At 36.5% G+C, this 26498-nt stretch overlaps 3 protein-coding genes across 3 annotated transcripts; 2 read left to right on the top strand and 1 right to left on the bottom strand.

Moving 5' to 3' along the window:
- The first annotated feature begins 7300 nt into the window (after nt 1-7300).
- On the top strand, nt 7301-10002 carry LOC141659143 (uncharacterized). Its single transcript, XM_074465894.1, has 3 exons — nt 7301-7555; nt 7643-7748; nt 9749-10002. The coding sequence occupies exons 1-3, from the start codon at nt 7406-7408 to the stop codon at nt 9829-9831; spliced, it is 339 nt and encodes a 112-aa protein (XP_074321995.1). The 5' UTR covers nt 7301-7405; the 3' UTR covers nt 9832-10002.
- Nucleotides 10003-10541: 539 nt separating this feature from the next.
- On the bottom strand, nt 10542-12565 carry LOC141661876 (protein DETOXIFICATION 55). The gene is made up of 2 exons (XM_074468891.1): nt 12304-12565; nt 10542-12115 (listed from the first exon to the last, which is right to left on the bottom strand). The coding sequence occupies exons 1-2, from the start codon at nt 12340-12342 to the stop codon at nt 10697-10699; spliced, it is 1458 nt and encodes a 485-aa protein (XP_074324992.1). The 5' UTR covers nt 12343-12565; the 3' UTR covers nt 10542-10696.
- A 4768-nt stretch (nt 12566-17333) lies between these two features.
- Nucleotides 17334-20247, top strand: LOC141661039 (uncharacterized). The gene is made up of 4 exons (XM_074468020.1): nt 17334-17887; nt 18008-19091; nt 19159-19253; nt 19533-20247. Exons 1-4 carry the CDS (start codon nt 17334-17336, stop codon nt 20245-20247), a joined length of 2448 nt encoding a protein of 815 aa, XP_074324121.1.
- The last annotated feature ends 6251 nt before the right edge of the window (nt 20248-26498 follow it).

Raw genomic sequence — 26498 nt, 5'->3', positions numbered from 1 at the left:
TCAAAATAATGCTAATTTATATGATTAACAAATTAATGCATGAAATGCAAAAATACTTGAAAACACGTTAAAACACAAATAACTTGAGTACAAATACACCAATTCAAAGCTTATTAGAGCATAAATAAGTGTCATAAATGCCACTCAACATACCCCTAAACTTGAATCGATGCTTGTCCTCAAGCATAAACAGAGTCAAATAACAAGAAACAAAAATGCATGAATGCAACTAATATAAATGCATCGATCCCCAAAGAATAACTAGACCAATCAACCAGTAAGACCTCAGCAAATGCAATTATTCGCATAAAGATCTACCAAATCTCACAAACCAACTTACACACCAGAGACGTGCGTGTGTGTAAATTCTTACAGATGTACTATCGCAACTAGATCGACAATCATGACTCAGGACTTATCAAAACAATCGCAAGTTTATAAATAGAATAAAAGTTATACTCAAAATAACTTATAACACTTCAATTCTTGTATCGGAGTTTTTTATGGATTCATACTTTTATTCACAACAAAACAACATAAATATGCTTATTTGATCGTGCAATGAGTGAGGTCCACACAAGACTTATACAATAGCACCCATGTAGCGAGCGTTAGGTTAGCGGATCCCAGACTATAAAAGCCTTAAGTCACTAGGCACAAAGTCCCCTAAGAACTTAATAAGTCGAGTACTAAAGAGCCCACTCATGATCAATTATACATAACACTTATTCTTTTTTTCTATATATATTTTTTCTCTTTTTTTTTCTTTCACAAATTTCTGAACGAGTGTGTTTCGCTCCATCTCATTCAACCCTAGACTACTCAGGCTACTAGCCATTTGACACCTAGCCACACAACTAGCAATGAAATCCAAATTTTCCAATTTTTAAATTTCCATGTCTTTTATTATTAAAAGAATACCCTAAATTCTAAATATAAACAAGCGATTAAACCTCGACAAATCAATAAACCATGACTATGATCTAGCACTTTAGCAACCTATAAGACTTAGTGAAATACAATTTTCTCTAGCATGCAAATCAATCCAATAAGACTCAACATCACTAAATACGACATCACTACACTAGCGTCAATATCACAAGTCAATCGGAAAATTATCTAAGGGATCATGGTAAAATGAAAATGCATGAAACTATATGAACATAATCTCATAAAACAACCAAAAATAAAAAAAACACATGAAAATATGCAACTATATGAAATAAAATTTTCATGAATCATGCAAACTATATGAGACTCACACAAATATATTGCTTCAACTACTACCCCCAAACTTAAAATATTCACTGTCCTCAGTGAAGGTAATAGTAAGGAATCAGGCATACCTACTGTGAATCAGAATCATCACCCTCAACGGGTGCAGTGTCAGGCGTGTCCGGAGGTGGATACACTGAATCCTCACCAAAAACTGGCCACTGGATGTCAACACCGGTGGCTCTAAAAGCTGTCCCAAGTGCCTGGGTGAGATCGTGGGCAAACCGACTATGGATGTCGTACATCGCATCCATCCTCCTCGCGAGACGCCTAAACTGCGTCGAACTCAAACCAGCTCCCATGTCTGCTCCTCCTCCTTCCTGCTGCTGTTGCGATGAACCAGCCTCCTCTCCATACTGCGCTCTCCAAACTGCGCTACGGGCATGCTGAGAACCTCCTACTGTAGCTGCTTTCATAGGCACACCACCCGGAAAATGATCATATGAATAACCAAGCCCCTTAGGATCGGGCTTCCCTCCATACCACTCATGCCTGCTCTGTAGCGTAGAACTGTCAATAGGAGCACTGGGAATCTGAAGCTGCTCATGTGCGGGCCAATGAACACCAACTGCCACGCACAACTTCGTCACAACGGACGCATACAGAATAGCACCTGTAGTACCTTCCCTCAAGAATCTCAAAATCCCCTGATATATCACCATCCCCAAATCGATATAATCACCCTGCAGAATACCCCAAAGCATACGAGTACGCTCCACAGTAATCTCATACACATGCGAAGATGGCATGATGTTAGCACAAATAAATGAGTTCCAAGCCCATGCATACATGTTCATACATGAAGCAGAGAATGTGGAGTAATCAATATTGCCCCTCTTGAACTTTCAACGAGTCTCAGGCACACAGAAAGTAGCAACGATGAGATCCAAATCAAAGTCCTCCGGAGTCTTATCATTCCAAGTGTCCTGACCCACCTTCCTCGCAGGCTGCTCAAACATCGCCATGATAGCATCAACACTGTAATCTACGGTTCTCCCCCTCACCACCGTGAAACCATTCTTCTCCGTCTTAGCATTGGCATAAAACTCCCGCACAACGCTCATGGGCACAGCATCGGCCGCCTCACAGAAAGGAACCCATCCCATGTCAAGAATCATCTCCAACAGCTTACCATCATTCCCTGATGGCAGAAAACCTCGCTCCTTAGCAATAGGCTTCAAGAGAAGCCTTGTATACTCCTCTTCAACCACGGGAGTAGAAAACCTTGGCCTCACACCATCACAGTTGAAGAATCGGTGGTGCTGTTTCCAACTTATGTTCTTTGTCTCTTGGGTGCCATCAAGATTGAAAGAGAGAGAATAAAAGCTTAAGTGTTTAGAGAGAATTTGTGTTTGAGAGTTTGTGAATTGGTGGAGAAGTTGTATACAAGTGTATGTATTTATAGGTGCAAGGGTATGAATTCTATAAGGAATAGAAGTGGGAATTGATTATGGGAATCGTGGGAATAATGGAATTGATTAGGAGAGGGAATTATGGGATGTGGAAGAGTAAAAATCGGGATGGAAAAAGGTTAAAAATCCGAATTTTCTCTTAAAACTGCTTTTTTATTTTATTTTTTTCGACAGGGACCCAGCGCGGGCGCGCGCTAGGACAGCACTGGCGCGCTCACTCTCTGGAAAACCGGAGCGGCCGCGCGCTGGATCAGCTTGGGCGTGCTTGGTTACTGGAAAAATGTTGCGGCCGCACGCTTGGCCAGCGCGGGCGCGCCCAACTTCTGTACTTGGCCCTGAATTTTTTTCTTTTTCTGATTTTTTGTGTTTTTCTCTTTTCTTCTTGCTTCCTCTACCTACTAATGTACAACATACTTGGGTTGCCTCCTAAGAAGCGCTTCTTTTACGTCGCTAGCTCGACGTAGAATCTTGAGATCAAATGGACAATAAAACGGCACTAACCACCTCGCGGGTTGCCGTGTCACCTTAATAATACTTCAACCGTTGACCATTTACCTTGAATGCTTGGCCCTGATCATTCTAAAAAAATTCCACCGCTCCATGTGGAAACACAGTTTTGATTATGTAGGGCCCTAACCATCTTGACTTCAACTTTCCAGGAAAAAGACGGAGACGAGAGTTGAATAAAAGAACTTATTGCCCTGGCACAAATTTCTTGAGCACTAGACCCCGATCGTGCCACCTCTTGACTTTCTCCTTATACATTTTGTTGTTCTCATAAGCTTGAAGTCGAAACTCGTCAAGTTCATTCAATTGAAGCATCCTCTTCTTTCCAGCCGCATCCAAGTCCAGATTTAACATCTTCAAAGCCCAATATGCTTTATGCTCGAGCTCCACAGGCAAATGATACCCCTTATCATAAACCAACTGAAATGACGACATCCCCAATAGAGTCTTATATGCTGTTCTATACGCCAAAACAACTTCATCAAGCTTCAAAGACCAATCCTTCCTTGATGGACAAACCACTTTCTCCAAAATGCACTTGATCTCTCTGTTAGATACCTTAGCTTGACCATTTGTCTGAGGATGATAAGCCGTAGCAATGCGATGATTTACATTATACCTTTTCATCACTGATTATGACTCTTGGAGTTCCAAACCTTGTGAATATCTGCTTGTGAAGAAAATTAAGCACCACTTTCGCATCGTTCATTGGCAATGCCTTAACTTCAACCCATTTCGACACATAATCAACCGCCAACAAGATTTACTGATTGTTACAAGACGAGATAAATGGCCCCATGAAGTCAATTCCCCAAACATCGAAGACCTCAACCTCGAGAAGCACATTAAGAGGTATCTCATCCTTCTTAGACATATTACCCACACGTAGACATCGATCACATTTCAAAATGAACTGATGAGCATCTTTAAATAATGTTGGCCAAAAGAAACCTGCTTGAAGAACATGAGCTGCTGTCTTTTCTCCACCATAATGTCCTCCATAAGCCATTGAGTGGCAATCTCGCAAGATCCCCCCCGTTTCGCTGTAAGAAATACATCTCCTGATGATTTGGTTAGCTTCTTGGTGAAAAAGAAACGGCTCATCCCACATATACCACTTCGCTTCATGAAGAAACTTCTTCCTTTGAGCATAAGATAAGTCGGGAGACATGATATTACTCACAAGGTAGTTCACAATGACTGCAAACCATAATTTTCCTTCTTGTACTCCAAACAGCTGCTCGTCGGGGAAAGACTCGTTTATCAATATCTTATCTAATGAAGTAGCATTAGGATTCTCTAAATGCGAGAGATGATCAGCAACTTGATTTTCAGTTCCTTTCCTGTCCTTGATCTCTAGTTCAAATTCTTGGAGCAAAAAAACCCATCGAATCAATCTAGGCTTCGAGTCCTTCTTTGAGACGAGATATCGAATTGCAGCGTGATCAGTGAAAACTGTCACCTTAGTCCCAAGTAGATAAGATCGAAATTTCTCAAAACCATAGACAATAGCCAAAAGTTCTTTCTCCGTAGTAGTGTAATTCAGTTGAGCACCATTTAGCGTCTTACTAGCATAGTAGACCATATGAAATATGTTGTTCTTCCTCTGCCCAAGAACTACTCCAACTGCATAGTCGCTTGCATCGCACATCATCTCAAAAGGCTCATTCCAATCAGGTGCAGTTATGACAGGTGCCGTAATTAGACTCTTCTTCAATATCTCAAAGCTGCAAGGCACTCGTCATCGAACTTGAAAGGAACATCTTTCTCTAACAAACTGCACAAAGGCTTGAAATTTTCGAGAAATTTTTGATGAAATGCCTGTGGAAACCCGCATGACCAAGAAAACTGTGAATTCCTTTAACCGAAATGGGTGGAGAAAGATTCTCAATAATCCCCACCTTGGCCTTATCCACCTCAAGACCCTTACTAGAAACCTTATGCCCGAGAATGATGTCATGTTGCACCATAAAGTGATATTTTTCCCAATTGAGAACCAGATTGGTCTCAACACACTTCTTGAGAAGATGTCCAAGATTTTGCAAGCATTTATCAAAAAAATCGCCAAAGACTGAGAAGTTGTCCATGAACACCTCCACATTCTAGCCAATCATATCAGAAAAGATGGCCATCATACATCTCTGAAATGTGGCTGGCGCACCACACAGACCGAAAGAAACTGGTCTAAAGGCGAAAGTACCAAATGGACAAGTGAAGGTAGTTTTCTCCTGATCTTTTGGAGCGATACAAATATGATTGTAACCTGAATAGCCATCCAAAAGACAATAGTACTCATGACCGACAAACCTGTCAAGCATCTGATCAGTGAAAGGCAAAGGGAAGTGATCCTTCTTATTGGCTTTGTTTAGCTTCCTGTAGTCCATGCAAACTCTCCACCTCGTGACTGTCCTTGTAGGAATAAGCTCGTTCTTCTCATTTGCTACCACAGTAATACCACCTTTCTTTAGCACACATTGGACCGGGCTCACCCAAAAACTATCAATAGGATAGATGATCCCTGCATCTAGCCACTTAAGAATTTCCTTCTTCACTACTTCCTTCATGATAGGATTAAGTCTTCTTTGCTGCTCGACCGTAGGTTTGCTACCTTCCTCTAGCAGAATTTTTTGCATACAATACGAATGGATGATTCCCTTGATATCTGCTATAGTCCATCCGACTGCCGACTTGAACTCTCTCAGAATCCTCAAAACTTTTCCTCATCACTACCTGAAAGGTCAGATATAATAATAACACGCAGAGTAGATGCGTCACCTAAAAATGCATACCTCAAATGCTGAGGTAAAGGTTTAAGCTCAAGAGTGGGAGCTTCCTCAATAGAAGGCTTGAGGCGTTTAGGAGCTTTATCCAATTCCTCCATTTCAAGAGATTCAAAAGGCATATCAATTTTCCTCTTCCAAGGAGAAACATTCAAATATTGCAATTGTTCTTCACCTTCGTCATCTTCACTATCTGAATTCCCCAATAAGGCTTTTTCTAAGGCATCAGACCTTAGCAATCGATCAAGTTCCGATGTGACCACCGAATCGACCAACTCCACTTTTAAGCACTCCTCATTACCAGTAGGAAATTTCATAGCATTGAACACAATGAAGGTAACATCCTGATCCAGAACTCGCATCGTGAGCTCACCCTTCTGCACATCTATCAAGGTTCGTCCAGTTGCCAAGAAAGGTCTTCCCAAGATTATGGGAATCTTTCTATCCTCCTCGAAGTCAAGAATGACGAAATCAGCAGGAAAGATGAGTTTATCAACTTTGACCAAGACATCCTCCACAATACTTCGCGGGTATGTAATAGAATGGTCAGCCAGCTATAAGGTCATATAAGTTGGTTTGGGATCAGGTAAGTCCAATTGCTTGGAAATTGACAAAGGCATCAGATTGATGCTAGCTCCCAATTCACATAAGCATCTGTCAAAAGACAATTTTTCAATAGTACATGGAATGGTGAAGCTTCCCGGATCTTTAAGTTTTAGAGGTAAATTCTGTTGCAGCACAACACTGCATTCCTCCATGAGAGTGACAGTCTCTAAATCATTTAGCTTCACTTTCCGAGAGAGAATACCTTTCATAAACCCTGCATAACTAGGCATCTGCTCAAGATTTGTGATATACGTCGTATCTTACAAGCTATTAATGTATTCAGGTTAAAAAAATATATTTTATTTTTAGATAATATAAGTAGTTTATGATAATCATTAAATGAGATGGTCAGAGACCTATTAATCTGTTAAACCGAATCATCTGAAACCGCACTGCATATCTTGGGTTAGATGGGTAAGGGGCGAGGGAAGAGGGTTGATTTGCAAATTTCAAAAATCGTAACATATGATTTGATTTATATTTGACCTCTAATTCAAAAATTGTAACATATGATTTGATTTATGTTTGACCTCTAATTCAAATCAAATAGAACCAAATGGAAACGCGATCACCCCTTATTCACACAACACATAATTAATTGGAAATTGACGATAAATTTTGATTTTTTTACATTTTTTTAAAAAAAAAGAAAAGAAAAGCAGGAGTATAGATTACTCATTTTGTAAAGTATCTACTTTTACTTTCCCTTTCTGTTTTTTCACTTTTCACTCGGCTGCTAAAAAAACCACCGCTCTCAGTCTTACTCCTCCACGACCCCAACTTGCTTCTTGTCTCTCTACTTCACAAAAATCGAGAGAGAGAGAGATGAGTGAAGAAGGCAACAAAAGCAAAGATGATCGGAAAGTTTTTCCGGCGGATGCCACTCCTTCACCATCCGCCGGTAAGAAAGTGGTGATTAAAAGCGCCGATATGAAAGAAGACATGCAATTACAAGCCATCGACATTGCTATCGCTGTACTCTCTCTCTCTCCCCCCCTAACTATTTCAATTCACTTGTTTTTCTACTATCATATACTTACACTTATATTATATATTGTTTAGGCGTATGAGAAACACAGTGTAGAGAAGGATGTAGCTGAGTACATTAAGAAGGAGTTCGATAAGAAGCACGGTCCTACGTGGCATTGCATCGTCGGCAAAAACTTTGGTCTCTCTCTCTCTCTCTCTCTCTCTCTCTCTCTCTCTCTCTGTCGCGCGCGCGGATCTAGCTTAATTTTAAAATACATTTTAGGTTTGGGTACACACAATTCAGTAATTCACTCACACTGTCACAAACACACATTACACAGTTTTATAACGAGTGTGTTTCTTTATGGTGTTTGCTACGGTTACGATGATAAATGTTATGATTAATAGTAGTAAGTATGTCGTATTTGATTTATTAATAGCGGATTCTTATACAAGTTATTTGCCTCATCTCTAAGATTGAGTATTGTTGATACATTTTTGAGTTTAATAATGGTTGGACAAGTGAGGCTGTTGTAATCTGTTGGAGGTAATGAAAATGCCTTGCCTTGCCATAGGAGCACATTTTAGCTCATTGTGCTAATGTGTTGTGCGCCTATGCTCTCTATAGGCCATTAAATTTTGTTTAGGGCCTTGGGAAAATTTCCAAGTTTATGTAGCTTTCTTCGAACACTTTCTAGAATTACTCTTCATATTTTGGGAGATGTTTTTTTTGTTTCATCTGCTGTCAGTGAAAAGTATATTCCCACTCCACTAGTAGTCCTGCGTTCTTAACTATTAACTTCTGCCGGAATATCGACAGCTTCTCATTTATGATATGAAGTCATGACACGTGTTAATGACTTAGTCTGGGCAGGAAAGTTCTAATCACCTGTTAAGATAAGAAGAGGTTTTTCATGACCTTTTGTACATGAATTTTCTAAAAGAGGATTAATCGAAAGAGGAGATCACTTGCAAATAGGAAGTGATTTTAAGTTGACAGCAGTGCATATTATTCGTGTACAATTTGAAGTGAACAGAGCTGCCTGTACTGGGGGGGCAATACTATCCTTTTGAATATATCGTTTCTTTTCCCCTTCCTTTGGGTCTCTCAAGTGTTTTCTGTGCCGGGATGTGTCTTTCGTAGAACATTGTAGAAGTATTTATTTCTGAAGAGTTCCCTTATATGAGATGTGAATATTGATGTTGATCAGTTATTCAAAAGAAAAGTGACAAAACTATGCTAAACCTGTTTTGTACAGGGGTTGCAATGCATTGTGTTTTAGTTTATGAAGATAGGAAGTTAAGAATCTCTTCCTCCCGTGTTTAATTTATCACTGTTTATCGTATCCATACAACAATATAATTAATTGTGCAAGTAAAAGTACTTCTAGGCTTGCCAATGACATACTATAATGCCAGTAGTTTGTATGGATGTAGTTATGTTTCGCAGCTTGCTTGCAAGTGCTGACTGTGATGGGGTCTATTCCGTACTTTGAATCAGTTAAATTGATTTGCATTCTTTAGGCAGTTCAGAATTCAATTGCTGAATTTGCTGTTTCAATTGTCCTAAGCAAAGCATTGATTTGCTGTTTCAGTTGTCCTACTCAAAGCATTTAACTGAACCTATTATATCTAGCTTTATAATTCTCTTGCACAACTTTCTAGTAACAATCAAAGGTTAATTTAAAGAGTTCAGTTATTTTGGGTATTATAAATAGATCGTAAAACTGATATTGCTATATGACTGGTCAACTGTAATTGGCATATATGGTTGTTCGGGGCTCGTTTGGGTTAATTTATCGCTTAAAAAATGCTCATCTTATAATTTATATATCTTTTATGTTTAAAAGAATACGTGTGTCACTGCGAAAAGTATAAATGATAAGTTTTCAAGTTCAATTAAGTTGTGCAATGACTGAGATTATAAGATAGGATTTTTGAACCAATAAATTTGACCAAGCTTAGTTTTAGAGGGGGCATAGGTAATATCTGCAAATTTTAAAGTCATCGAGTATTTTTGATCACTCTATCTTCACCAAATTTTTTTCCCGAAATTTATCATATTTTAACACATTTTTTTTAGTAGTTCATGTATATTAATTAAAAGAAGAAATCTCTGCTTTATATTTTTATAAGGAAAACATCTGAATGAAACATCTAATTTCAAATGTCCATTCATTTTTCCGGGTTTTTGTGCAGGTTCATATGTGACTCATGAGACAAACCATTTTGTGTACTTCTATTTGGATGCAAAAGCAGTATTACTGTTCAAGTCTGGCTAAAGGATGGTGATAACAGATGAGATGATAAGGTGCAAAGTTTGCATTTGTATGTCAATTGAACCTACTAGCAAAGAAAATATCTAGGAGACTTTTATGTTGTATATTAAATTTGACAAAGGTGTTTAAACTTTATATTGATCTTAAGTCTCAGTGTTGTTTATATTCTTTTGAGCATCTTGTATCATATAAGATTTAGCTAGTGAATGAGTCCAATGCCTGCCACGAAGATAAAAACTTCTTATTTTGATCTCAAGGGTGACAATAACGTATGTATCCAAAACTTTCTAAATTTGAAGATGTGAATAAATTTTGTGAGCTATCTGAAGTATGTAGGTCGTAGGATTTGTTGGTATTAGTCTATTAGATAGGCATTGTGTGTGTTTGTAGATTACAAGACAGAATGAAGGGTGTTGACTTGCACCTATAGATCATAGATGCATGTAGCAACAATAGCTTTTGTTTATGGAGAAAACATATCAACAGAGTGGTGCAAGGGTTGAGCAAGAAGAGAACTACTTTTTTCAATCAAAATAAAAACCTTAAAGAATGTGTTAAATTCTAAACTTGAATAAGTATTAGTCTAATGGGATCCTGAGAGATTATATTGTTATCAGATCACCTTATACCCTTTTCTTCCCTAGGTTTTTTATGCAAACACAAATCGCTTCATAACTTATAGTCGTCATATATGAATGTAAATAGATATGCAATGTGTGCGCTAAAAATTTATTAATTCAAAATGACACCCATATTATTACATATCTGAGCTATATATAAAGTATATATTACATTTGTTCATATCTTTATTTTCATGCTTATTAGTAAAAGTGATCCATTCATTAAGGGAAAAAAAACTAGCTAGTAGTTATGCACTTTGTTGGGACTTGATTATTTCAGTATATGTAAAATATTCACCATGCCCTCCCACCAAGTGTCTTGCTTTTAGTGACTCTTCCTCCCAATCTGTCTTGTATATTACAGTCAATATTGCAAGTACACATGAAACTTGAGCCGCTAAAAGTCCATAACAAAGTCCCAAAAATTCAAGCTTCCACACAAAGGCTAGAGCTATAGCCACTGGTGCCCCCACCAGGTAAAATGAGTAGAAGTTAATACCAGCTCCAGCACTAGGTCTTGCACTTCCTCTTAGAACCCCACAGCATGTTGTTTGTGGACAATTAGCTATTTCACAAAGCCCAATTATTGGTAAGGCTGCCATTGTTAGTTCTAACACCTCAGTGTCTTCTGTAAAAACATTGCCCCATGATTTTCTACCTATAGTTGTCCATAACAATCCCATGGTTGAGCTTAATAGAGCGAGTCCAATGGCTACTGTGGATGACAAACTGGCCTGGCGGGGCCTTCCTGCCCCGAGTTCATTGCCAACCCTAGTGGAGACTGATGCACTGAGAGCTGAAGGTAATGTGTACAAAAGAGAGGTTGTTTGTATAACTATTGCTGATGTTGCGAGTGCTGCTTCAGGGTTTTGAAGGTAACCGGCCGCAAGAGTCATAAGCTCATACCACCACCACTCTAAACAAACGGCTAAGCAACTTGGAATAGCAAGTCTAAGTAATATACCCCAGTCCTCCCCTTGTGGACTACTGTTACTTGTTCTCGGTAGTAATGGTGTACTCAAAGGTGGTGCAACAGTAGACCTTGTGCAGAACATATAGGATACTAAAAAAATTAAGCTAATAAAGTTTGTGATAATGATGGAAAGTGCGATTCCCTTTACTCCAAGATTAAGATTGAAGGTTAAGAAAATAGTTATGGGGAGATGGAGGATTGTGGCTAGTGATGTACACCACATAAATGGCCTTGTAGTGCCTTTACTGCGTAAGTATATACGCAGAGGTTGAAGAAAGCTATTGGCAACTAGATCAGGGATTGCATAGAAGCAATATAGACTTGCGATTTTGGTTATTTCAAGGTTTTGGTGTAGCAAAAGCATTAGAGGCTCAAGATTAAGCCACAGAAATGCGATGGGGATGGATGCGAAAAGTAACATGAAAATGGTTCTGTGTAGAGTTAGAGATGCTATAGTTAAGTTTCTTGAACCAAAAGCTTGGCTGCAAAGAGGCTCCATGCCCATAGCTAAACCTGAAAGAACAGAGTAGCCAGTAATGTTGGTGAAACCAATGGCTAATGCACCACCGGCTAGCTCTATGCTGCCTAGCCTTCCCATGCACACTACCGATATCATATTTCTGACATAGTTCACCAAGCCCATGGCTAATATTGGGAAGCCTATGCTTGAAATTTTCTTCAACTCCTCCATTACCTGTGAGAAAATTGTAGAATTAGTATTATGGTGATACATAGAATTATTATCTTTGTAGAATTAATGTACGAGGTAGTTCTATTGTCACTATCTCACACAGACATGCGTGCTCGATCTCTATAGTACACTTTCATAATATTCTTATTTCATCAAACATCCTCATTACATCTAATCTATACTTTCTTTACCTCTGGCAGTGTCAGTTGCTTATCATCATGCGGTGCCATATATATACACAATCTACACAAGCTTTTCTTTTGCTGATACTTAAGTTCAGTTTGAGCGCGATAGATGTCAGCAGGTAATTATATGGAGATCCTTACGTGCACTTTATATATAAACATGCATGCATGCAAGAGATGCATATCTACTATCTAGCTAGACCGTAAGAAAGTTTATGTACTACAAAGAGAGCGAAATTATCTATGATTGTAAAAGAGATGGGAAGTTAGAAGTAGCTAATTGCTAAAACAGAGTAGGAAAGGAGGGGATTCTTATAGGAGTGGAAGGTGGCGGGGGACAGTAAAAACAGATTAAAAGCTCAAAAATTTACACTCTATATTAAAATTTACAGATAAAAGTTAGCTAAGTTTAGACTGATGACTAAACCTGCGTAATGAAGTTTAAAGCCTTAACATCTTTCTTCTGTGGACCTAGTTAAGGCCACATTAAGCTCTGCTTTGTCATTTTGCCAAATTTATGACAGCATATCCTCCAATCCTAATAGAGAATCATGCAAATATGCAATCTAATCTAAAGCTAAGTGCTCTAGAATGGTGTAATCAGCTTTTAACATTATTCCAAAGTACTCTTAGAAGACTGTAATTATCTATTAACATCATTCTAATAATGCATCAGTGCTCACAATCACTTTGATTATTAGGCGGTGCTATCTGGTCCAGGACTGCTGTGATCGTCCTGGTACCGTTATATATCTTGATCATTATACAGTAATCAATGATTAAAGCTTTGTAAGCACATTTATGATATTAGAACTGTTGTATAAGTCTTCCTTCAAAGTCAATTTTGGACACTTACCACAGGTTTATCTATTTAATGCTCTATTCGTTATTTTTACTCCCACAGATTGTTTGCGACTAATAATCTAAATATAGATACGTACGCAGAGAGACACATTTGTGATTTGTGAATATATCTGAATTAAAATATACTACCTATCTATATGAAAGCATGCAACTACTTTTCAAAAATCTCGGGAGTGAGTTAGAATCGAATCAATAACCTGTGACAATAAAAGATAAGTTGTTATTACTTGAGTTATTTCGTCATTTTTATAAATTAAGTTGTATTATAAATTAAGAGACTCAAAAAATTTGATCTGTTGCCATAAGGTAGACAGGGGAACGATGGAGTTTTATTTTTTTGTTGTTAATTAAAAATGTGTTGTTAAGTAATTATTGTTTTCTCCCTATATGCAAGTGTAATAAAGATGTAGGCAGGACCACGTGATTATATAGATATGCAAATTAAGAAGTGTGAGAAATGGGATCCAGAATGATTAGGCGAGAAAATTAAGTAACTAAGCAAGCTAGAGAACGGCCGAAAGGAAGTCTACACTTTTGTCAGTTGAAGAACTAATCTGGTCGATGTCACCATACAAATGTACATTTTTAGACACTACACCAATTTCCTTTTAACATGTTATCGTAAAACTTATGCTATTATGCAGTAAAGTGTTTAACCAAGAGGAAGCCACATCACACCCATCTTTGTCCAATTTTTGATCTATTACATGTCTGCAATTAGTAAAATATAACTTTATAATACGTTATATTAAGAAAATTGCGTACGAGTCAATATATTCATATATTCTTTGTATATCACCTGAGTTAGTGTACACGTAGCATCTTTAAAAGCTCGCAATCAGTTTAATTGTAGATATGCGGAAATAAAAACACATTTTAGTGCATAGTAAACAATTTTAATGATTGAACAACAAGTCATGAACTCATAATAATCGCAAGTAATTAAACCTTGATTAATTTAGCTAGCCAGTGGTATATCTACAGTTACGACTTATGCATTATTTGTTGAAGAAAATATCAACATAACATGTTCAAGTACATATTGATGGTCGACTATATTCTTGAGCCCCATTAATTTGGTGAAGTTGGTTAATCTAGTGAGCTAAAAGTCTTGGGGGCCGGCCAATTGTATTGTAAGTAATAACTTGAACAACAGACAGTGTTTTCTCCCTCCCTACACATTTTACTTGGTTTTCCTTCCAGCCATTGATCTCCAGAGGTGTGAATACTTTGTTTAATGCGGGATCTCAACTATCATGCATAAACTAATTATATTTAGCCAGGTGCCCCGACTACATGCAGACAAGACTTGCGCATAGGTCCCCTAATACTCAAGAGTCCCAAAATTTTCAATTTCTTTAAGTAAATATTTATAAAATTGTATGGTATTTGTTTGTTAGGGCCGCGTAAACTGAATTCGACTAAGGTCTCGACAATCTCAGAACTGGACACGTAGTTAACCAATATCTTCACCTTGAAACATATATGGAGCCTGGAGGCATGTGGCCCTTGAATAAATCACAGGGTACATGTCTAATGCAACTGCTTTTTGAATGTCTTTTCTTGACAGGCAAAAGATAGTTCACATTAAATTATTATAGCTTAGGAGACTAAATTATATGAATGCTGGGGTTCTTAAGTTGGTAACAACCAACACAAATATGTAGTCGAAAAGCTAATGGAGGATTGCTTAGATTTTTTTTTATCAACAAAGGTCCATAAGCTTTTACATTTCTTACTTGCAAAGTTCTTGCTTTGCAAAAACATAAATATAAATCATAAGAATACGATAAGTCTTCTCGAAAAATAAGAACAAGGTCCTCATAAAATAAAATAGACCCTTGAAATCAAATCTGATGGATGCAATAGAGCTGCAATCGAAGCCATTGAAAGGTGAAGTAATATCATGTCAAATACCTAATTTGGCATCAAGAGTTGTGCTTTGCTTGCTCATGCATTACATTTTCTGTAGATATTAGGTACAGTACATTTTACTACCAGCTTGTTCTAGATTTCATACACTCGGCGCAATGCTATTTGCTAGTTTGCCACAATTTTTAGGATCATCCTTTCGTTCATTTTGGTAGCCATTTTGTAGTACTAATTATTACGAGACAAGGTCACACTCGTTGTAATGCACAATTTCTTGTTAGAATCTACAGCTTCCATAATAATATGTTTTATCTTATTTGTTTTAATAATTGGGTGATCGAAGCTTAGCTCTTGTTTACTACATTTTGCTGCTTAATCTTACTCGGGAACCCATTACTAAGGGCGACTTCCTTTACAAACAGAGCATATATACACGGCCAGAATCAAGTCACAGGCAGTCGGGATTTCGGCCTAGGTTAATCTCTAGCTAGTTCCGTCACCAATACGATTATATGTACTTAAAAAGTTATGTATATCACACGTGCAGTCTCATGCATGCAGTATGCAGACATGCAGACATGCAGACTCCAAAACCACACATGTATATTAAGATGTGCATTAAAAGCATGCATATAGAGTACAGCACAAGCTTGTTAATAAGCATATCATTCGTTCGGGAGAGACAAGTACAAGTTTATGATTAATCTTGTGAACAAGCAACTTGTATTCCTATGATGAAATTGAACAAAGTGGTTACTCTTTGTAGGCAGAACTACTAAAGACATTGATAGATGTATTATCTTGATAATGTTAATTGCCAAAGAGAAGAAAAAGTGTTGTCTAATTGGTTGGTTAATTTGGTCCCAACATACCATGTGATGTTTCTAATCATGAATAAATAATCTTTATCATCAGTTGATGATTCTATTCTAACAGATGATACATCACCTTAATGTTGGATGTCTAGAGTCGAATATATACTGAAAATTAAGCAAAAGATGCTTTGCAAGTATTAAAAAAGTAATTAGGAATTATCAGAAAAAGTTATACATAAATTAGCGGAGCTATATAGGATAGCAGGAATTATAATTTTCACTAGAATATTGAGCGGACTTGCAAACTTTTCATCTAGTTTAGTCTTCATCTCTTCTCGAAAAATTTCTGATTCCGTTACTTATATATATGTTCTGTATACAAGTCCGGATAGGATAGAGATTTAAAACTAACATGTGAAAAATGAAATATTTCAGTTTTGGGGTGATTTACAAGCCTTGTGACTTGACACTATCCTAAGTTTCACCATTTTAATAGTGCTAGCCTAGCTGCAGCTAGTAAGCAATCCAATGTTAAAATAGGGAGGGATGATGAAATTATAATAAGGGAAGCTGAGTTGATTTAGAGGCTTGAAAGTTCAGTCAGTTGTTTCATAAATGGAGAAACACAAGCCATATGGAGGACATGAAGAGGTAAGTGCATACGTATATTTAACATTTTTAGGTGGCCTTTAGCTTGGGAGAATTGACAAGATTAATTAAACAACTCATTCAACACATGGCTTAAGCAATAATGATGAACACCCCCAGTGTCATTAGTTGAGTTGTTGTTTCTAAGGTTTTAGAATGGATATAGAATGGAGCATTCCTACAAGACATATGTATTATAATTTTTTAAGGAAAAAGATGAAAAAAGGAATAAAAACAACATAAATGCTCCAAATTTTAAGTGTATTTGTGATAAAAAATTTATCACACACTTAAACTTAATTATGAGTTGTTATCGTGTTTATTTGACTTGCTTGTTCATTAATATGAATTTTACAAAAAATGAATGACATTTGAAAAAACTTTTGTAATACTTTACTGGTTAAATAGCATTACCTAAAACAATAAACATTGTGCAGGAAGTTGGTGGAAGATTCATGGAGTTTATATCAGGGGCAATCTCTCCAAATTAAAATATCTAAATGCTCAGATGTGCTTCAGGAGTGGGGTAAGAATGTTACTGGCAGTTTCAAGAGGCGAATTAGTCATATTAAAAAGATTTTGAAAATTTTGAAGGGGCGTAGGGATCCAGAATCTGTTAGAAAGTACCAGAAAGAGTTAAAGAACTTGTCAGAAGTTTATATTCAGCAAGAAGTTTTTTGGAAACAACAGTCGAAGCAACTGTGGATTAGGGAAGGTGATAGTAATAGCAAATATTTTCATGCAACGGCTAAGACCCGAAGGAAAGTTAATCATATTAGTAGGCTGCATAACAGTGAGGGGCGGGTTGTGGAATGGGATTCAGGGCTGCAAGATACTATGGTAGAGTATTTTGAGGATTTATTCAAGTCCTCGGATACATCGTGGGCAGAAGTGATTAATTGTATGACTTCGAAGATAACAGGTTTTCAAAATGAGGAAATGCTTCGACCTGTAGATGATGAAGAGGTGAGACAGGCATTGTTTCATATGCATCTAGAGAAGTCGCCCGGTCCGGACGGTATGAGTCCAGCTTTTTACCAAAAATTTTGGAATATTGTGAGGAACGACATCATTCAACTGGTGAGAAATTTCTTTTTAACTTGCAGTTTTGATGAGCACTTAACAGATACTAATATTGTGCTTATTCCAAAAAAGAAAAGTCCGGGTTATATGACTGACCTTAGACCCATTTCGTTGTGTAATGTGGTTTACAAGATAGTGTCTAAAGTGCTGGCTAACAGACTTAAGGGAGTGATGGATAAGGCTATTTCAGAATCTCAGAGTGCTTTTGTTCCAGGTCGTTTAATTACGGATAATATCATGATCTCCTATGAGGTGATGCATTACATGAAAAGAAAAACAAAAGGGAAAATTGGTTGGATGGCCCTTAAGTTAGATATGAGCAAAGCATATGATCGAGTAGAATGAGGATTTTTAAGAGCAGCCTTGACGAAGTTGGGATTTGCAGGTAGATTAGTGAATTTGTTTATGACATGTGTTACCTCTACAAGGTGCAAAATTAGTCATGCTGGCAGGGAGTTTGGTGATATCATTCCACAGAGGGGTCTTCGGCAGGGAGATCCTCTGTCTTCCTATTTATTCTTGGTGTGTACTGAAGGATTTACTTCTATTATCCGAGATTATGAAAGAAGGGGGTTGATTAAAGGGATTCAAGTAGCAAGAGGGGCTCCGTCGTTATCACATATGTTTTTTGCAGATGACAGTTACATTTACTGTCAAGCTAATGAACCTTCTGCTAATCACATTGTGGACATGCTATCTAAGTTTGAAACAACCTCAGGTCAAAAGATTAATCGAGACAAATCTTCGATTTTCTTTAGTAGAAATACAAAGTCGGAGGTGAAGGAAAAAGTTTGTGAAGTACTGAACTTTCATGAAGCGAACGATAATACTCATTATCTGGGTTTGCCAAACATTTTAGGGAGAAAGAAGTCTGTTATTTTGGGATACTTGAAAGATCGGTTGCAGAACGGGGTTCAAGGATGGGATAAAAAATATTTATCAAAGGGCGGGAAGGAAATTTTATTGAAGACAGTGGCTCAAGCTCTTCCTAATTACGCTATGAGCATTTTTTTATTGCCATTGGAGCTTTGCAGAGATATGGAGAAGATCATGTGTAGGTTTTGGTGGAAGAGTTTGTCTGAGAAGAATAAGGGGATTCATTGGATGAGTTGGGAGCGTATGTGTAAGGTTAAGGGTAGTGGTGGTCTTGGGTTTCGCAATTTACACGACTTTAACGTAGCTCAGTTGGGAAAACAGGGATGTAGGCTGATTATGAACCCTCAGAGTGTGGTGAGTCGAGTTTTTCAAGCAAGGTACTATCCTAATGGTACTTTTTTATCTGCTGGGTTGGGAAACAGCCCGAGTTTTATTTGGCGTAGTGTGTTGGAGGCTCAAGTTTTGCTGAAAAGAGTGATGTATCGTAGAGTTGGAGATGGTTCTAGGGTGAGTATCAAGTTAGATCCCTGGTTGCCTAATGAAGAGGATCAATATGTTCATTCGACTAGCGAGTCTATAGAAGGTCAAATGGTTTCTTCTTTAATGGTTCCAGGTCAAAGACGATGGGACGAAGAGGTAGTCACAGACATTTTTGACACCAGAGATGCTAATCTGATTATGAGTATCCCTTTGTAATCTACAGGAGTGGATTCTTGGTACTGGTGTAAGGAGAGAATGGGAAATTATACAGTTAAGAGTGCGTACTTGCTGTTACAGGAAATTAAAGGAGGTTATCAGGTGAGTAACAATTCGGGGTTCTGGAGAAAGTTATGGAATCTTAAAATTCCATCGAAGGTCAAGCATTTTCTCTGGAGGGCGATAACAGGCTGCTTGCCAACAAAAGACCAACTAAGGGTTAAGAAGGTATCTGTTAATGTTTTGTGGTCCAGTGTGCAACATAGAGGAGGAAAGTGTATGTCATTCTTTTATCAGCTGCTCGTTTGCAAAGGCATGTTGGGATAATTTAGGCATCAGGTTCACAGTAGATGTCTTTTATTCATTTTTTGAATGGATTAGTTCGGTTTTTAAAGTCTGCAGAGGTAAAGATTTACAGCTAGTGGCTATGTTGTGTTGGTCTCTGTGGAAGGGAAGGAACGCTTTGGTGTGGAATAATAAGGGCATGGTGGTTTCTGAGATAGTAGAGTCGGCAGTTTCAATCCTTAGTCAATGGCATAGTGCTCAAGACAAGTTTTTTGATCCATCTCTTGGTTTTATGACTCATATTGATGGTGATGAGCACTGGTGTGTTCCAAATGATAATATGATTAAGGTCAATACGGATGCTGCTATCTTTGATAACTCTCAGTGCTTTAGTTTTTCTGCTGTGGCTCGTGATCATGAGGGGGGGTTAATAGAGGCAATTTCCAGGTGTGAGGGAGGGCAGCTGGCTTCAGAAGTGGTGGAAGCATTGGGTATTAAGGAAGCACTAAGCTGGATAAAGAGGAAGAGTTGGATGGAGGTAGTGGTCGAGACAGACTCCCTCGTGTGTGTCCAGGCTATTCGCAGTGGTTCTGTCATGCTGTCTTATTTTGGAAGGGTGATTGCTCAATGCAAACAATTACCAGAAGAGTTAAAAGATAGAAATGTATCTTTAAAGTTTGTCAAACGGTCTGCAAACAAGGTGACTCACTATTTAGCGAGGCATACTTGTGTTATTTCTGATCGTGTATGGAGAGTGGATAATATCCATTCGGAGTTTATTGATGTATTGTCGAATGATTTGAAGTATTAATGAAATTTTATTTATGTGGCAAAAAAATTTTTTTATCAAAATCAAAATATAAAGGAAAAGAATGAAGAAATTGGAGCCAACTTATTTCAAATTCCGCTTGATCATAAATCCATAAGCAACAACTCATTAGATATTTATGGGTCTTCTTGTTATAATTTGATATTTTTAACATGTCATAAATATAATTTGGTATGTGAATAGTAGCATATCATATAAAATCCCATCAATTTTTAGAAGTAAAAAATCTCCATGATTTTTTTAAAAAAAATAGAAGAAGTAAAAATCTCCATCCAACCATGCTTTAATTTAAATGGCAATAGTAGAGTCCATTTGAATGAATTTAAAATGAGTTACTTATGTCATAACGTGTTTTCATTTACTTTAAATATAAAATATAATTTCTGCTTTAAATTAGATGTACATGTATTTGGGTAACTTTACTTAAAACAAATTTAAGTTTTGAAAAACACATTATTTTGATAAATTTTTACTTAAAAAATAATACGTTTCTAAAAAAAATTAAACTTGTATTGCTTGCATATAAAATGAAGGTGTAAAACGTAAAATACATTAATATCACATAAATTAGTACTATGAGAGTATTTCCAAGTTTAACATGTAAACTTGTTACTAAAAAGACATTATCTAAAATTTGGTTGAACCTGTAACTATTTGTATTGTAGTTAGCTATAATCATTAATTATATTTAAATTATTTTTATTTTTATTAATTTTAAACATACAATTAAAATAAATTTAAGTTAATTTTAATCAATACAATTGAAAATAAAACATGCATTTAATAAAAAGATATTTAATGATAATAATTTTATATTTTCATATTTATATAAATATTTTAAGTAAATATTATAAAAAATATAATTATAAATATATAACATATTTAAAATGAAAAACATAAAATTAACAAACATTACTTATATAAATTCTAAAATATATAATTAAAATATGGTTTATTATATCAGAATTTTAAAAGTTTTGTTAACAATTAAATAATATTAAAAAAGATTTGAAATAGTATGTTATATTTTTAAAAAATAAAAAAAGCACCTTGATAGGATTATGTTAGGTTTATAAGAAATTTTAAACAGTAAAATGACGTGAATTGGTTTAGATGATGGAAATGTAGAAAAAATATAGGGTGCCCCTTTTACATAATTTAAATTTATACCTAAGAGGAGTATGTGTTGTAGTGAACAATATTTGACATTTACATATATTACATATATTTTATTGCGACATAGATATATAAACATGTGAGAAGCGTGTAAATCCCTTAGTTTTGATGATTAACACAGCAAGCTATAATACTGTTATCCAAGCTTGTTTGCAGGTAATCAGCTTAATGACTTTGTCATTTTAAGCATAATTGTAGCAAGCTGTTACAAGAAAATATTGTATCTCAGCAAGCTATGATCAACAGTGTCAAAATAACAGCAAGCCAAGATACACAGTCCAGATTCAACAAGGAAGTCGAATTTCATGGAGATATTATAGGATCTTCTTATATATCAGTTGTAAGGAATTCTCTAATATAATATACATGCATTATATATAGAGCTCAATTATAAAACGTTTTTACTTATTCAAATTGATTTCCTAAAGAATAGGAGTTTGTTTCTCTTTCAAACTCTATCTTCTACAAACTGTTAAAACATTTTATACTCTACAAAATAGAAGAGATATTTTCTGATCGTTGGACATCTTTGTTTCTCTTCTATCTAACGTATACATGAACGTTGAAAAACCATCCCAACGATCTTACACGGTAGAATTGGATTCTAGCCGTTGTAATCTGTTGAGGCTGTTTTCAAACGTTAATGTATGGTTATATATATTGGTTCTTGCAGTTTTTAAAGAAGGAACCAATTGCAAGGAAGAACACACAACTCCTGAACTTTATTGATTTCAAAATACTCTCGAACTCTTAATTATATACACGTGTTTATCTTAGAGAGTCTATAGTTTGAGTTGTAATCACTTTATCATTCGATTTGTATTGTTCAATTTGTATTTATTAGTTGCTGGATAGTTGGCCAATGGAAACAAGGGTTTAGTGGTACTTGCTAGAGGAGTTTGTACTACGGGGTAGTATAGTACTTAGAGTGCAGGTTCTTAAATAGGGTTTCAGCAAGCCATTATCAGCAGTTGGGATAAATGGAGATATATTGTTGTATCTTGTGGTTGTAATTTCATTGATCAATAATATATTCTCTTACCAAGTTGGTAAGGGACCAGGACGTAAACCATAAGGGCTTAGGGGTCGAACCTGGCTAAAATTCTTGTGTGTTCTACTTACTTTTCTGCATATTATTTTCTGCATTACATTTAGTCATCTCAGCTTACTATCATTGTCAGATCATAGTTCTGTTGGTAAAATCTCAGTAAGCTATTATCGGGTTAAATTTAAAAGTAATCCTAGTTAGCCATAATCACATATTCACTCCCCTCTAGGTGTATTTTCAGTTGGTATCAGAGCGTTGGTATACTAATCTTTCTGTAACAGGAATAGTATTCGATCAAAATGGCTGACAAATATCCCGAAGGAACCTCGGATTACCCGGCACCTCTTTTGCTTGGTACAGAAAACTACAACTGGTGGAAAGGTCGCATGGAAGTGTATCTATCCAGGGAGCCACTAGCTTTGAGAGTTGTTCAGAAGGGTCCATTTAAATTCAAGGACAAAGAAGGCAAAGTAAAATACATTGATGATCTCATGAAGGCTGAATTACTCAAATACAGTTTCAATGGAAAGGCTAGGAATTCTCTCATGAATGGGTTATGTCCTAGTGAATGTGATAAAGTCTCTTCGTGCAAATCAGCTAAAGAGATATGGAATACTTTGGAATTGTAACACGAAGGATCCAAGAGCTTAAAGAAGGTGAAATTGAGCAAACTAATGAATGAGTTTGGAAATTTCAAGCTTCGAGATGGAGAAATTATTCAAGAAAGTCAAGCTAGATTCCAGACAAATCTGAATGCCTTAAAGCAACTTGGCAAACATATCCCTCAAGAGGAAATTAACATGAAGATACTTAGTGTTGTGCCATTTATCTATGAACCGAAGGTAACCTCTTTGGAATCCTCTCCAACTATAGATACTATGGATCAATTGGTTGTTTTTGCAGAATTAGAACAATTTGAAAGCAAAATCAAGGAAAGCCAATCCAGTTCTATGCAAGCTCCAGTTGCTCAAATGAAGCAGTTAGCTCTTCACACTAATGATAGCTTACTGGAATCTGAAGATGAGTCGGATGAAGAATTAGCTTTAATATCCAGGAAGATCAGGAAGATGATCGAGAAGAAGAATAGGCTGAAAAGAGATAAATGCAGATTTTCCAACAACAAAAAGGTCAACAAGGATTCTAAAGATCAGACATGCTTTGAATGTGGAAAGCCAGGCCATTATAAGCGGGACTGCTACAAATTGAAGTCAAAACAGCAAACTGTCATCAAGGATAAGAAGAAAGCTAAAGCTCTAATGACTTGGAGTGATGATGACTCGGTTTCCAGTGATGATTCAAGTGGAGACATGATTAATCTTGCCCTAGTTGGACTTGATGATGATTCTGTTCGAGGAAATTCAGAAAGTGGCTACCTAGAAAGTGATTCAGAAGAAGATCAGATTGAGGTAAACTCTTGTAAATATAATTTATCTTCTGAAAATATTGTTTTGGAACCACTAACCATGCAGGAATGTGAGAATGTATCTATGGGAGAATATTATTCTCTTAAAACTGAAAATAGCAAGCTAAAAGAGAAAAATAATTATCTCAAGACTATGGTTCAAGATTTGATGAACAAAGTGGATACTTGGATTGACAAGAAGGTACCTACACAAGCTGACAAAGAGGCTGAAATCAAGGATCTTCAAGCTAAAGTCAGTCATGTGGAAAACTTCAACAAAATTCTCCTCAAAAGAAACAAGACTCAATTAATGGAGATCACAGAGTTAAAGAAGGAGATTGAAGCAAGGGATGAATGTTTGGAGCTGTTCAAAAGAGAATCAATAGATGCAACACCTTCAAATCAAGCAGAAGAACCATCTCAGCAAGCTGAAATCATAAGTCAGCAAGCTGAAAAGATTGATCTGCTCACAAAGGAAGTTGAGGATCTGAAAAGGGGCATGGGATCTTTTGTTCAAGGAGAAGAGAGTCTCAAATCAATGATGAACAACACAAATATTCCATTGGTCAGAGAAGGACTTGGAATGAATGCCAACAAGAAGGACAAAGCTCTAAGATATGAAGGAAAACATGGCATACCTTATGATTATGCTATGCCTTGGAAGATATGCAACAAATGTGGAAAGAAAGGGCATCTTGAAAAACATTGCAGAGTTCAGAATGGACAGAAATCATACCATGGAGGAAACAAATAGAAAACAGCTTATTATGGTCAGAATGGCTGAACAAAGACAGCTTACTATCATCAGGCTGGCAGAGTTAAATCACCTAGATTTATCCAAAAATGGATAAAGAAATCTGATTTACATGTTTTATATGTTTTATCTGCTAACCATGTCGGACCCAACAAACTTTGGGTACCAAAAGGTTGAGTTGTTTTATTTGTTTTATAGATGTGTCTTGTCGCTCGAGTCAAATTAACTCAATGGATCTTGGATAGCGGATGTACTAGACATATGAGTGGAGGCAAAGCACAATTCTTGAGTCTTCAGATAAAAAGGGTGGAAGAGTGGCTATTGGCGATAGCAAAACTCTTCAAATCCTTGGAAAAGGTAAAATAGGTAATAAACACATTTCAATTGATAAAGTTCAATATGTTAAAGGCCTTAAATATAATCTGCTTAGCATAAGTCAATTATATGATGATGGTCATACTGTTAACTTTGGTATTGATAAGTGTATTATTACTATTGGTACTAACAAAGTCCCCCTAGTTGCTAGAAGGGAAGGAAATATATATATTTTGGACTTTGAGTTGCAGAAAACAACTTGCTGTCTTGCTGCAATAAACACTGATCCTTATGTTTGGCATAGAAGATTGGGTCATGCTCACATGGACTTGCTTAACAAGCTTTCAAAGAAGAAGCTAGTCAGAGGTTTACCCAAAATCAAGTATGTCAAGACTGAGGTGTGTTCGGCATGCCAATTAGGCAAGCAAATTAGAAGTACTCACAAAGCAAAGAAAATGGTATCTACTTCTAAACCCTTAGAACTTTTGCATTTAGACTTATTTGGTCCAGAAGCCTATAAAAGTATAGGAGGTAAGCAATATGGTTTTGTAATTGTTGATGATTATTCTCATTTTACATGGGTATTGTTTCTTAAAACTAAAGATGCTGCTTTTAATAAGTTTGAGAAACTAATTAAATTACTTGAGAATAAGCTCAATACAAAGCTTGCAGGTATAAGGAGTGATCGAGGTGGTGAATTCCAAAAAGACTTTGTTACTTATTATGAAGAAAGAGGAATATCACATGAATTCTCGACTCCAAGGACTCCACAACAAAATGGTGTGGTGGAACGCAAGAATAGGTCATTGCAAGAGACAGCAAGGACATTGTTGCAAGAAAGCAAGTTACCTAGAAGTTTTTGGGCAGAAGCAGTCAACACAACATGCTATATTCTGAATAGAGTATTGATAAGACCTATTTTGGACAAGACTCCATATGAATTGCTCAAGAAAAAGAAGCCCAACATCAGTTACTTCAAAATTTTTGGCTCAAAGTGTTTTGTGCTCAAGACAATTGATAATGATTGTAAATTCGATGCTAAATCTTATGAATCTATTTTTCTTGGTTATTCTATGAATAGTAAAACTTATTGAGTTTATAATTTGTCTAAGCATATTGTTGAGTAATCTATAGATGTTGCTTTTCAAGAACCTAAAAATGATCTTCCAAGAGACGAGGAAGATGATGCAGGTGAAGCTGGACAACAGCAAGCTGAAACAGAGAAGGCTACTCCAAAACAGCAAGCTGAAACAGAGACTGATTCTGGAAAACAACAAGCTGAAATTGAAACTGCCTCTGGAAATCAGCAAGCAGAAACTTCTACTCCAGTTGATGATGCAATTGTAAAGATGAAAAATATGACTCTTGATGGTCCTAGAGGAAATAGAGCAAAGGATAAAATGCCAATCTATGATGGTGAAGACTTAGCTCCTCCATCTAAGATAAGGAAGACCTCACATTAAGATATCTCAAAGCATTCATTGCCAAAAGCTACACGGAAAGTGAAGAATCACCCTCTAGAACATATTATTGGTGAT

Source organism: Apium graveolens, chromosome 5, assembly GCF_009905375.1.
Source record: "Apium graveolens cultivar Ventura chromosome 5, ASM990537v1, whole genome shotgun sequence".
NCBI lineage: Eukaryota > Viridiplantae > Streptophyta > Magnoliopsida > Apiales > Apiaceae > Apium > Apium graveolens.
This window is presented reverse-complemented; position numbering and strand designations above follow the sequence as displayed.

What these genes read in the sequence shown, in the direction of transcription:
- LOC141659143 (XM_074465894.1), top strand. Translation starts at nt 7,406, where the DNA reads ATGAGTGAAGAAGGCAACAAAAGCAAAGATGATCGGAAAGTTTTTCCG. An exon ending in CCATCGACATTGCTATCGCT is followed by an intron (nt 7,556 to 7,642) that starts GTACTCTCTCTC and finishes TATATTGTTTAG; the next exon opens with GCGTATGAGAAACACAGTGT. An exon ending in CATCGTCGGCAAAAACTTTG is followed by an intron (nt 7,749 to 9,748) that starts GTCTCTCTCTCT and finishes GTTTTTGTGCAG; the next exon opens with GTTCATATGTGACTCATGAG.
- LOC141661039 (XM_074468020.1), top strand. Translation starts at nt 17,334, where the DNA reads ATGGTAGAGTATTTTGAGGATTTATTCAAGTCCTCGGATACATCGTGG. An exon ending in AAAGACGATGGGACGAAGAG is followed by an intron (nt 19,092 to 19,158) that starts GTAGTCACAGAC and finishes TGTAATCTACAG; the next exon opens with GAGTGGATTCTTGGTACTGG. An exon ending in AAATTAAAGGAGGTTATCAG is followed by an intron (nt 19,254 to 19,532) that starts GTGAGTAACAAT and finishes TGAATGGATTAG; the next exon opens with TTCGGTTTTTAAAGTCTGCA.
- LOC141661876 (XM_074468891.1), bottom strand. Translation starts at nt 12,342, where the DNA reads ATGGCACCGCATGATGATAAGCAACTGACACTGCCAGAG. An exon ending in AGCAACTGACACTGCCAGAG is followed by an intron (nt 12,116 to 12,303) that starts GTAAAGAAAGTA and finishes ATTTTCTCACAG; the next exon opens with GTAATGGAGGAGTTGAAGAA.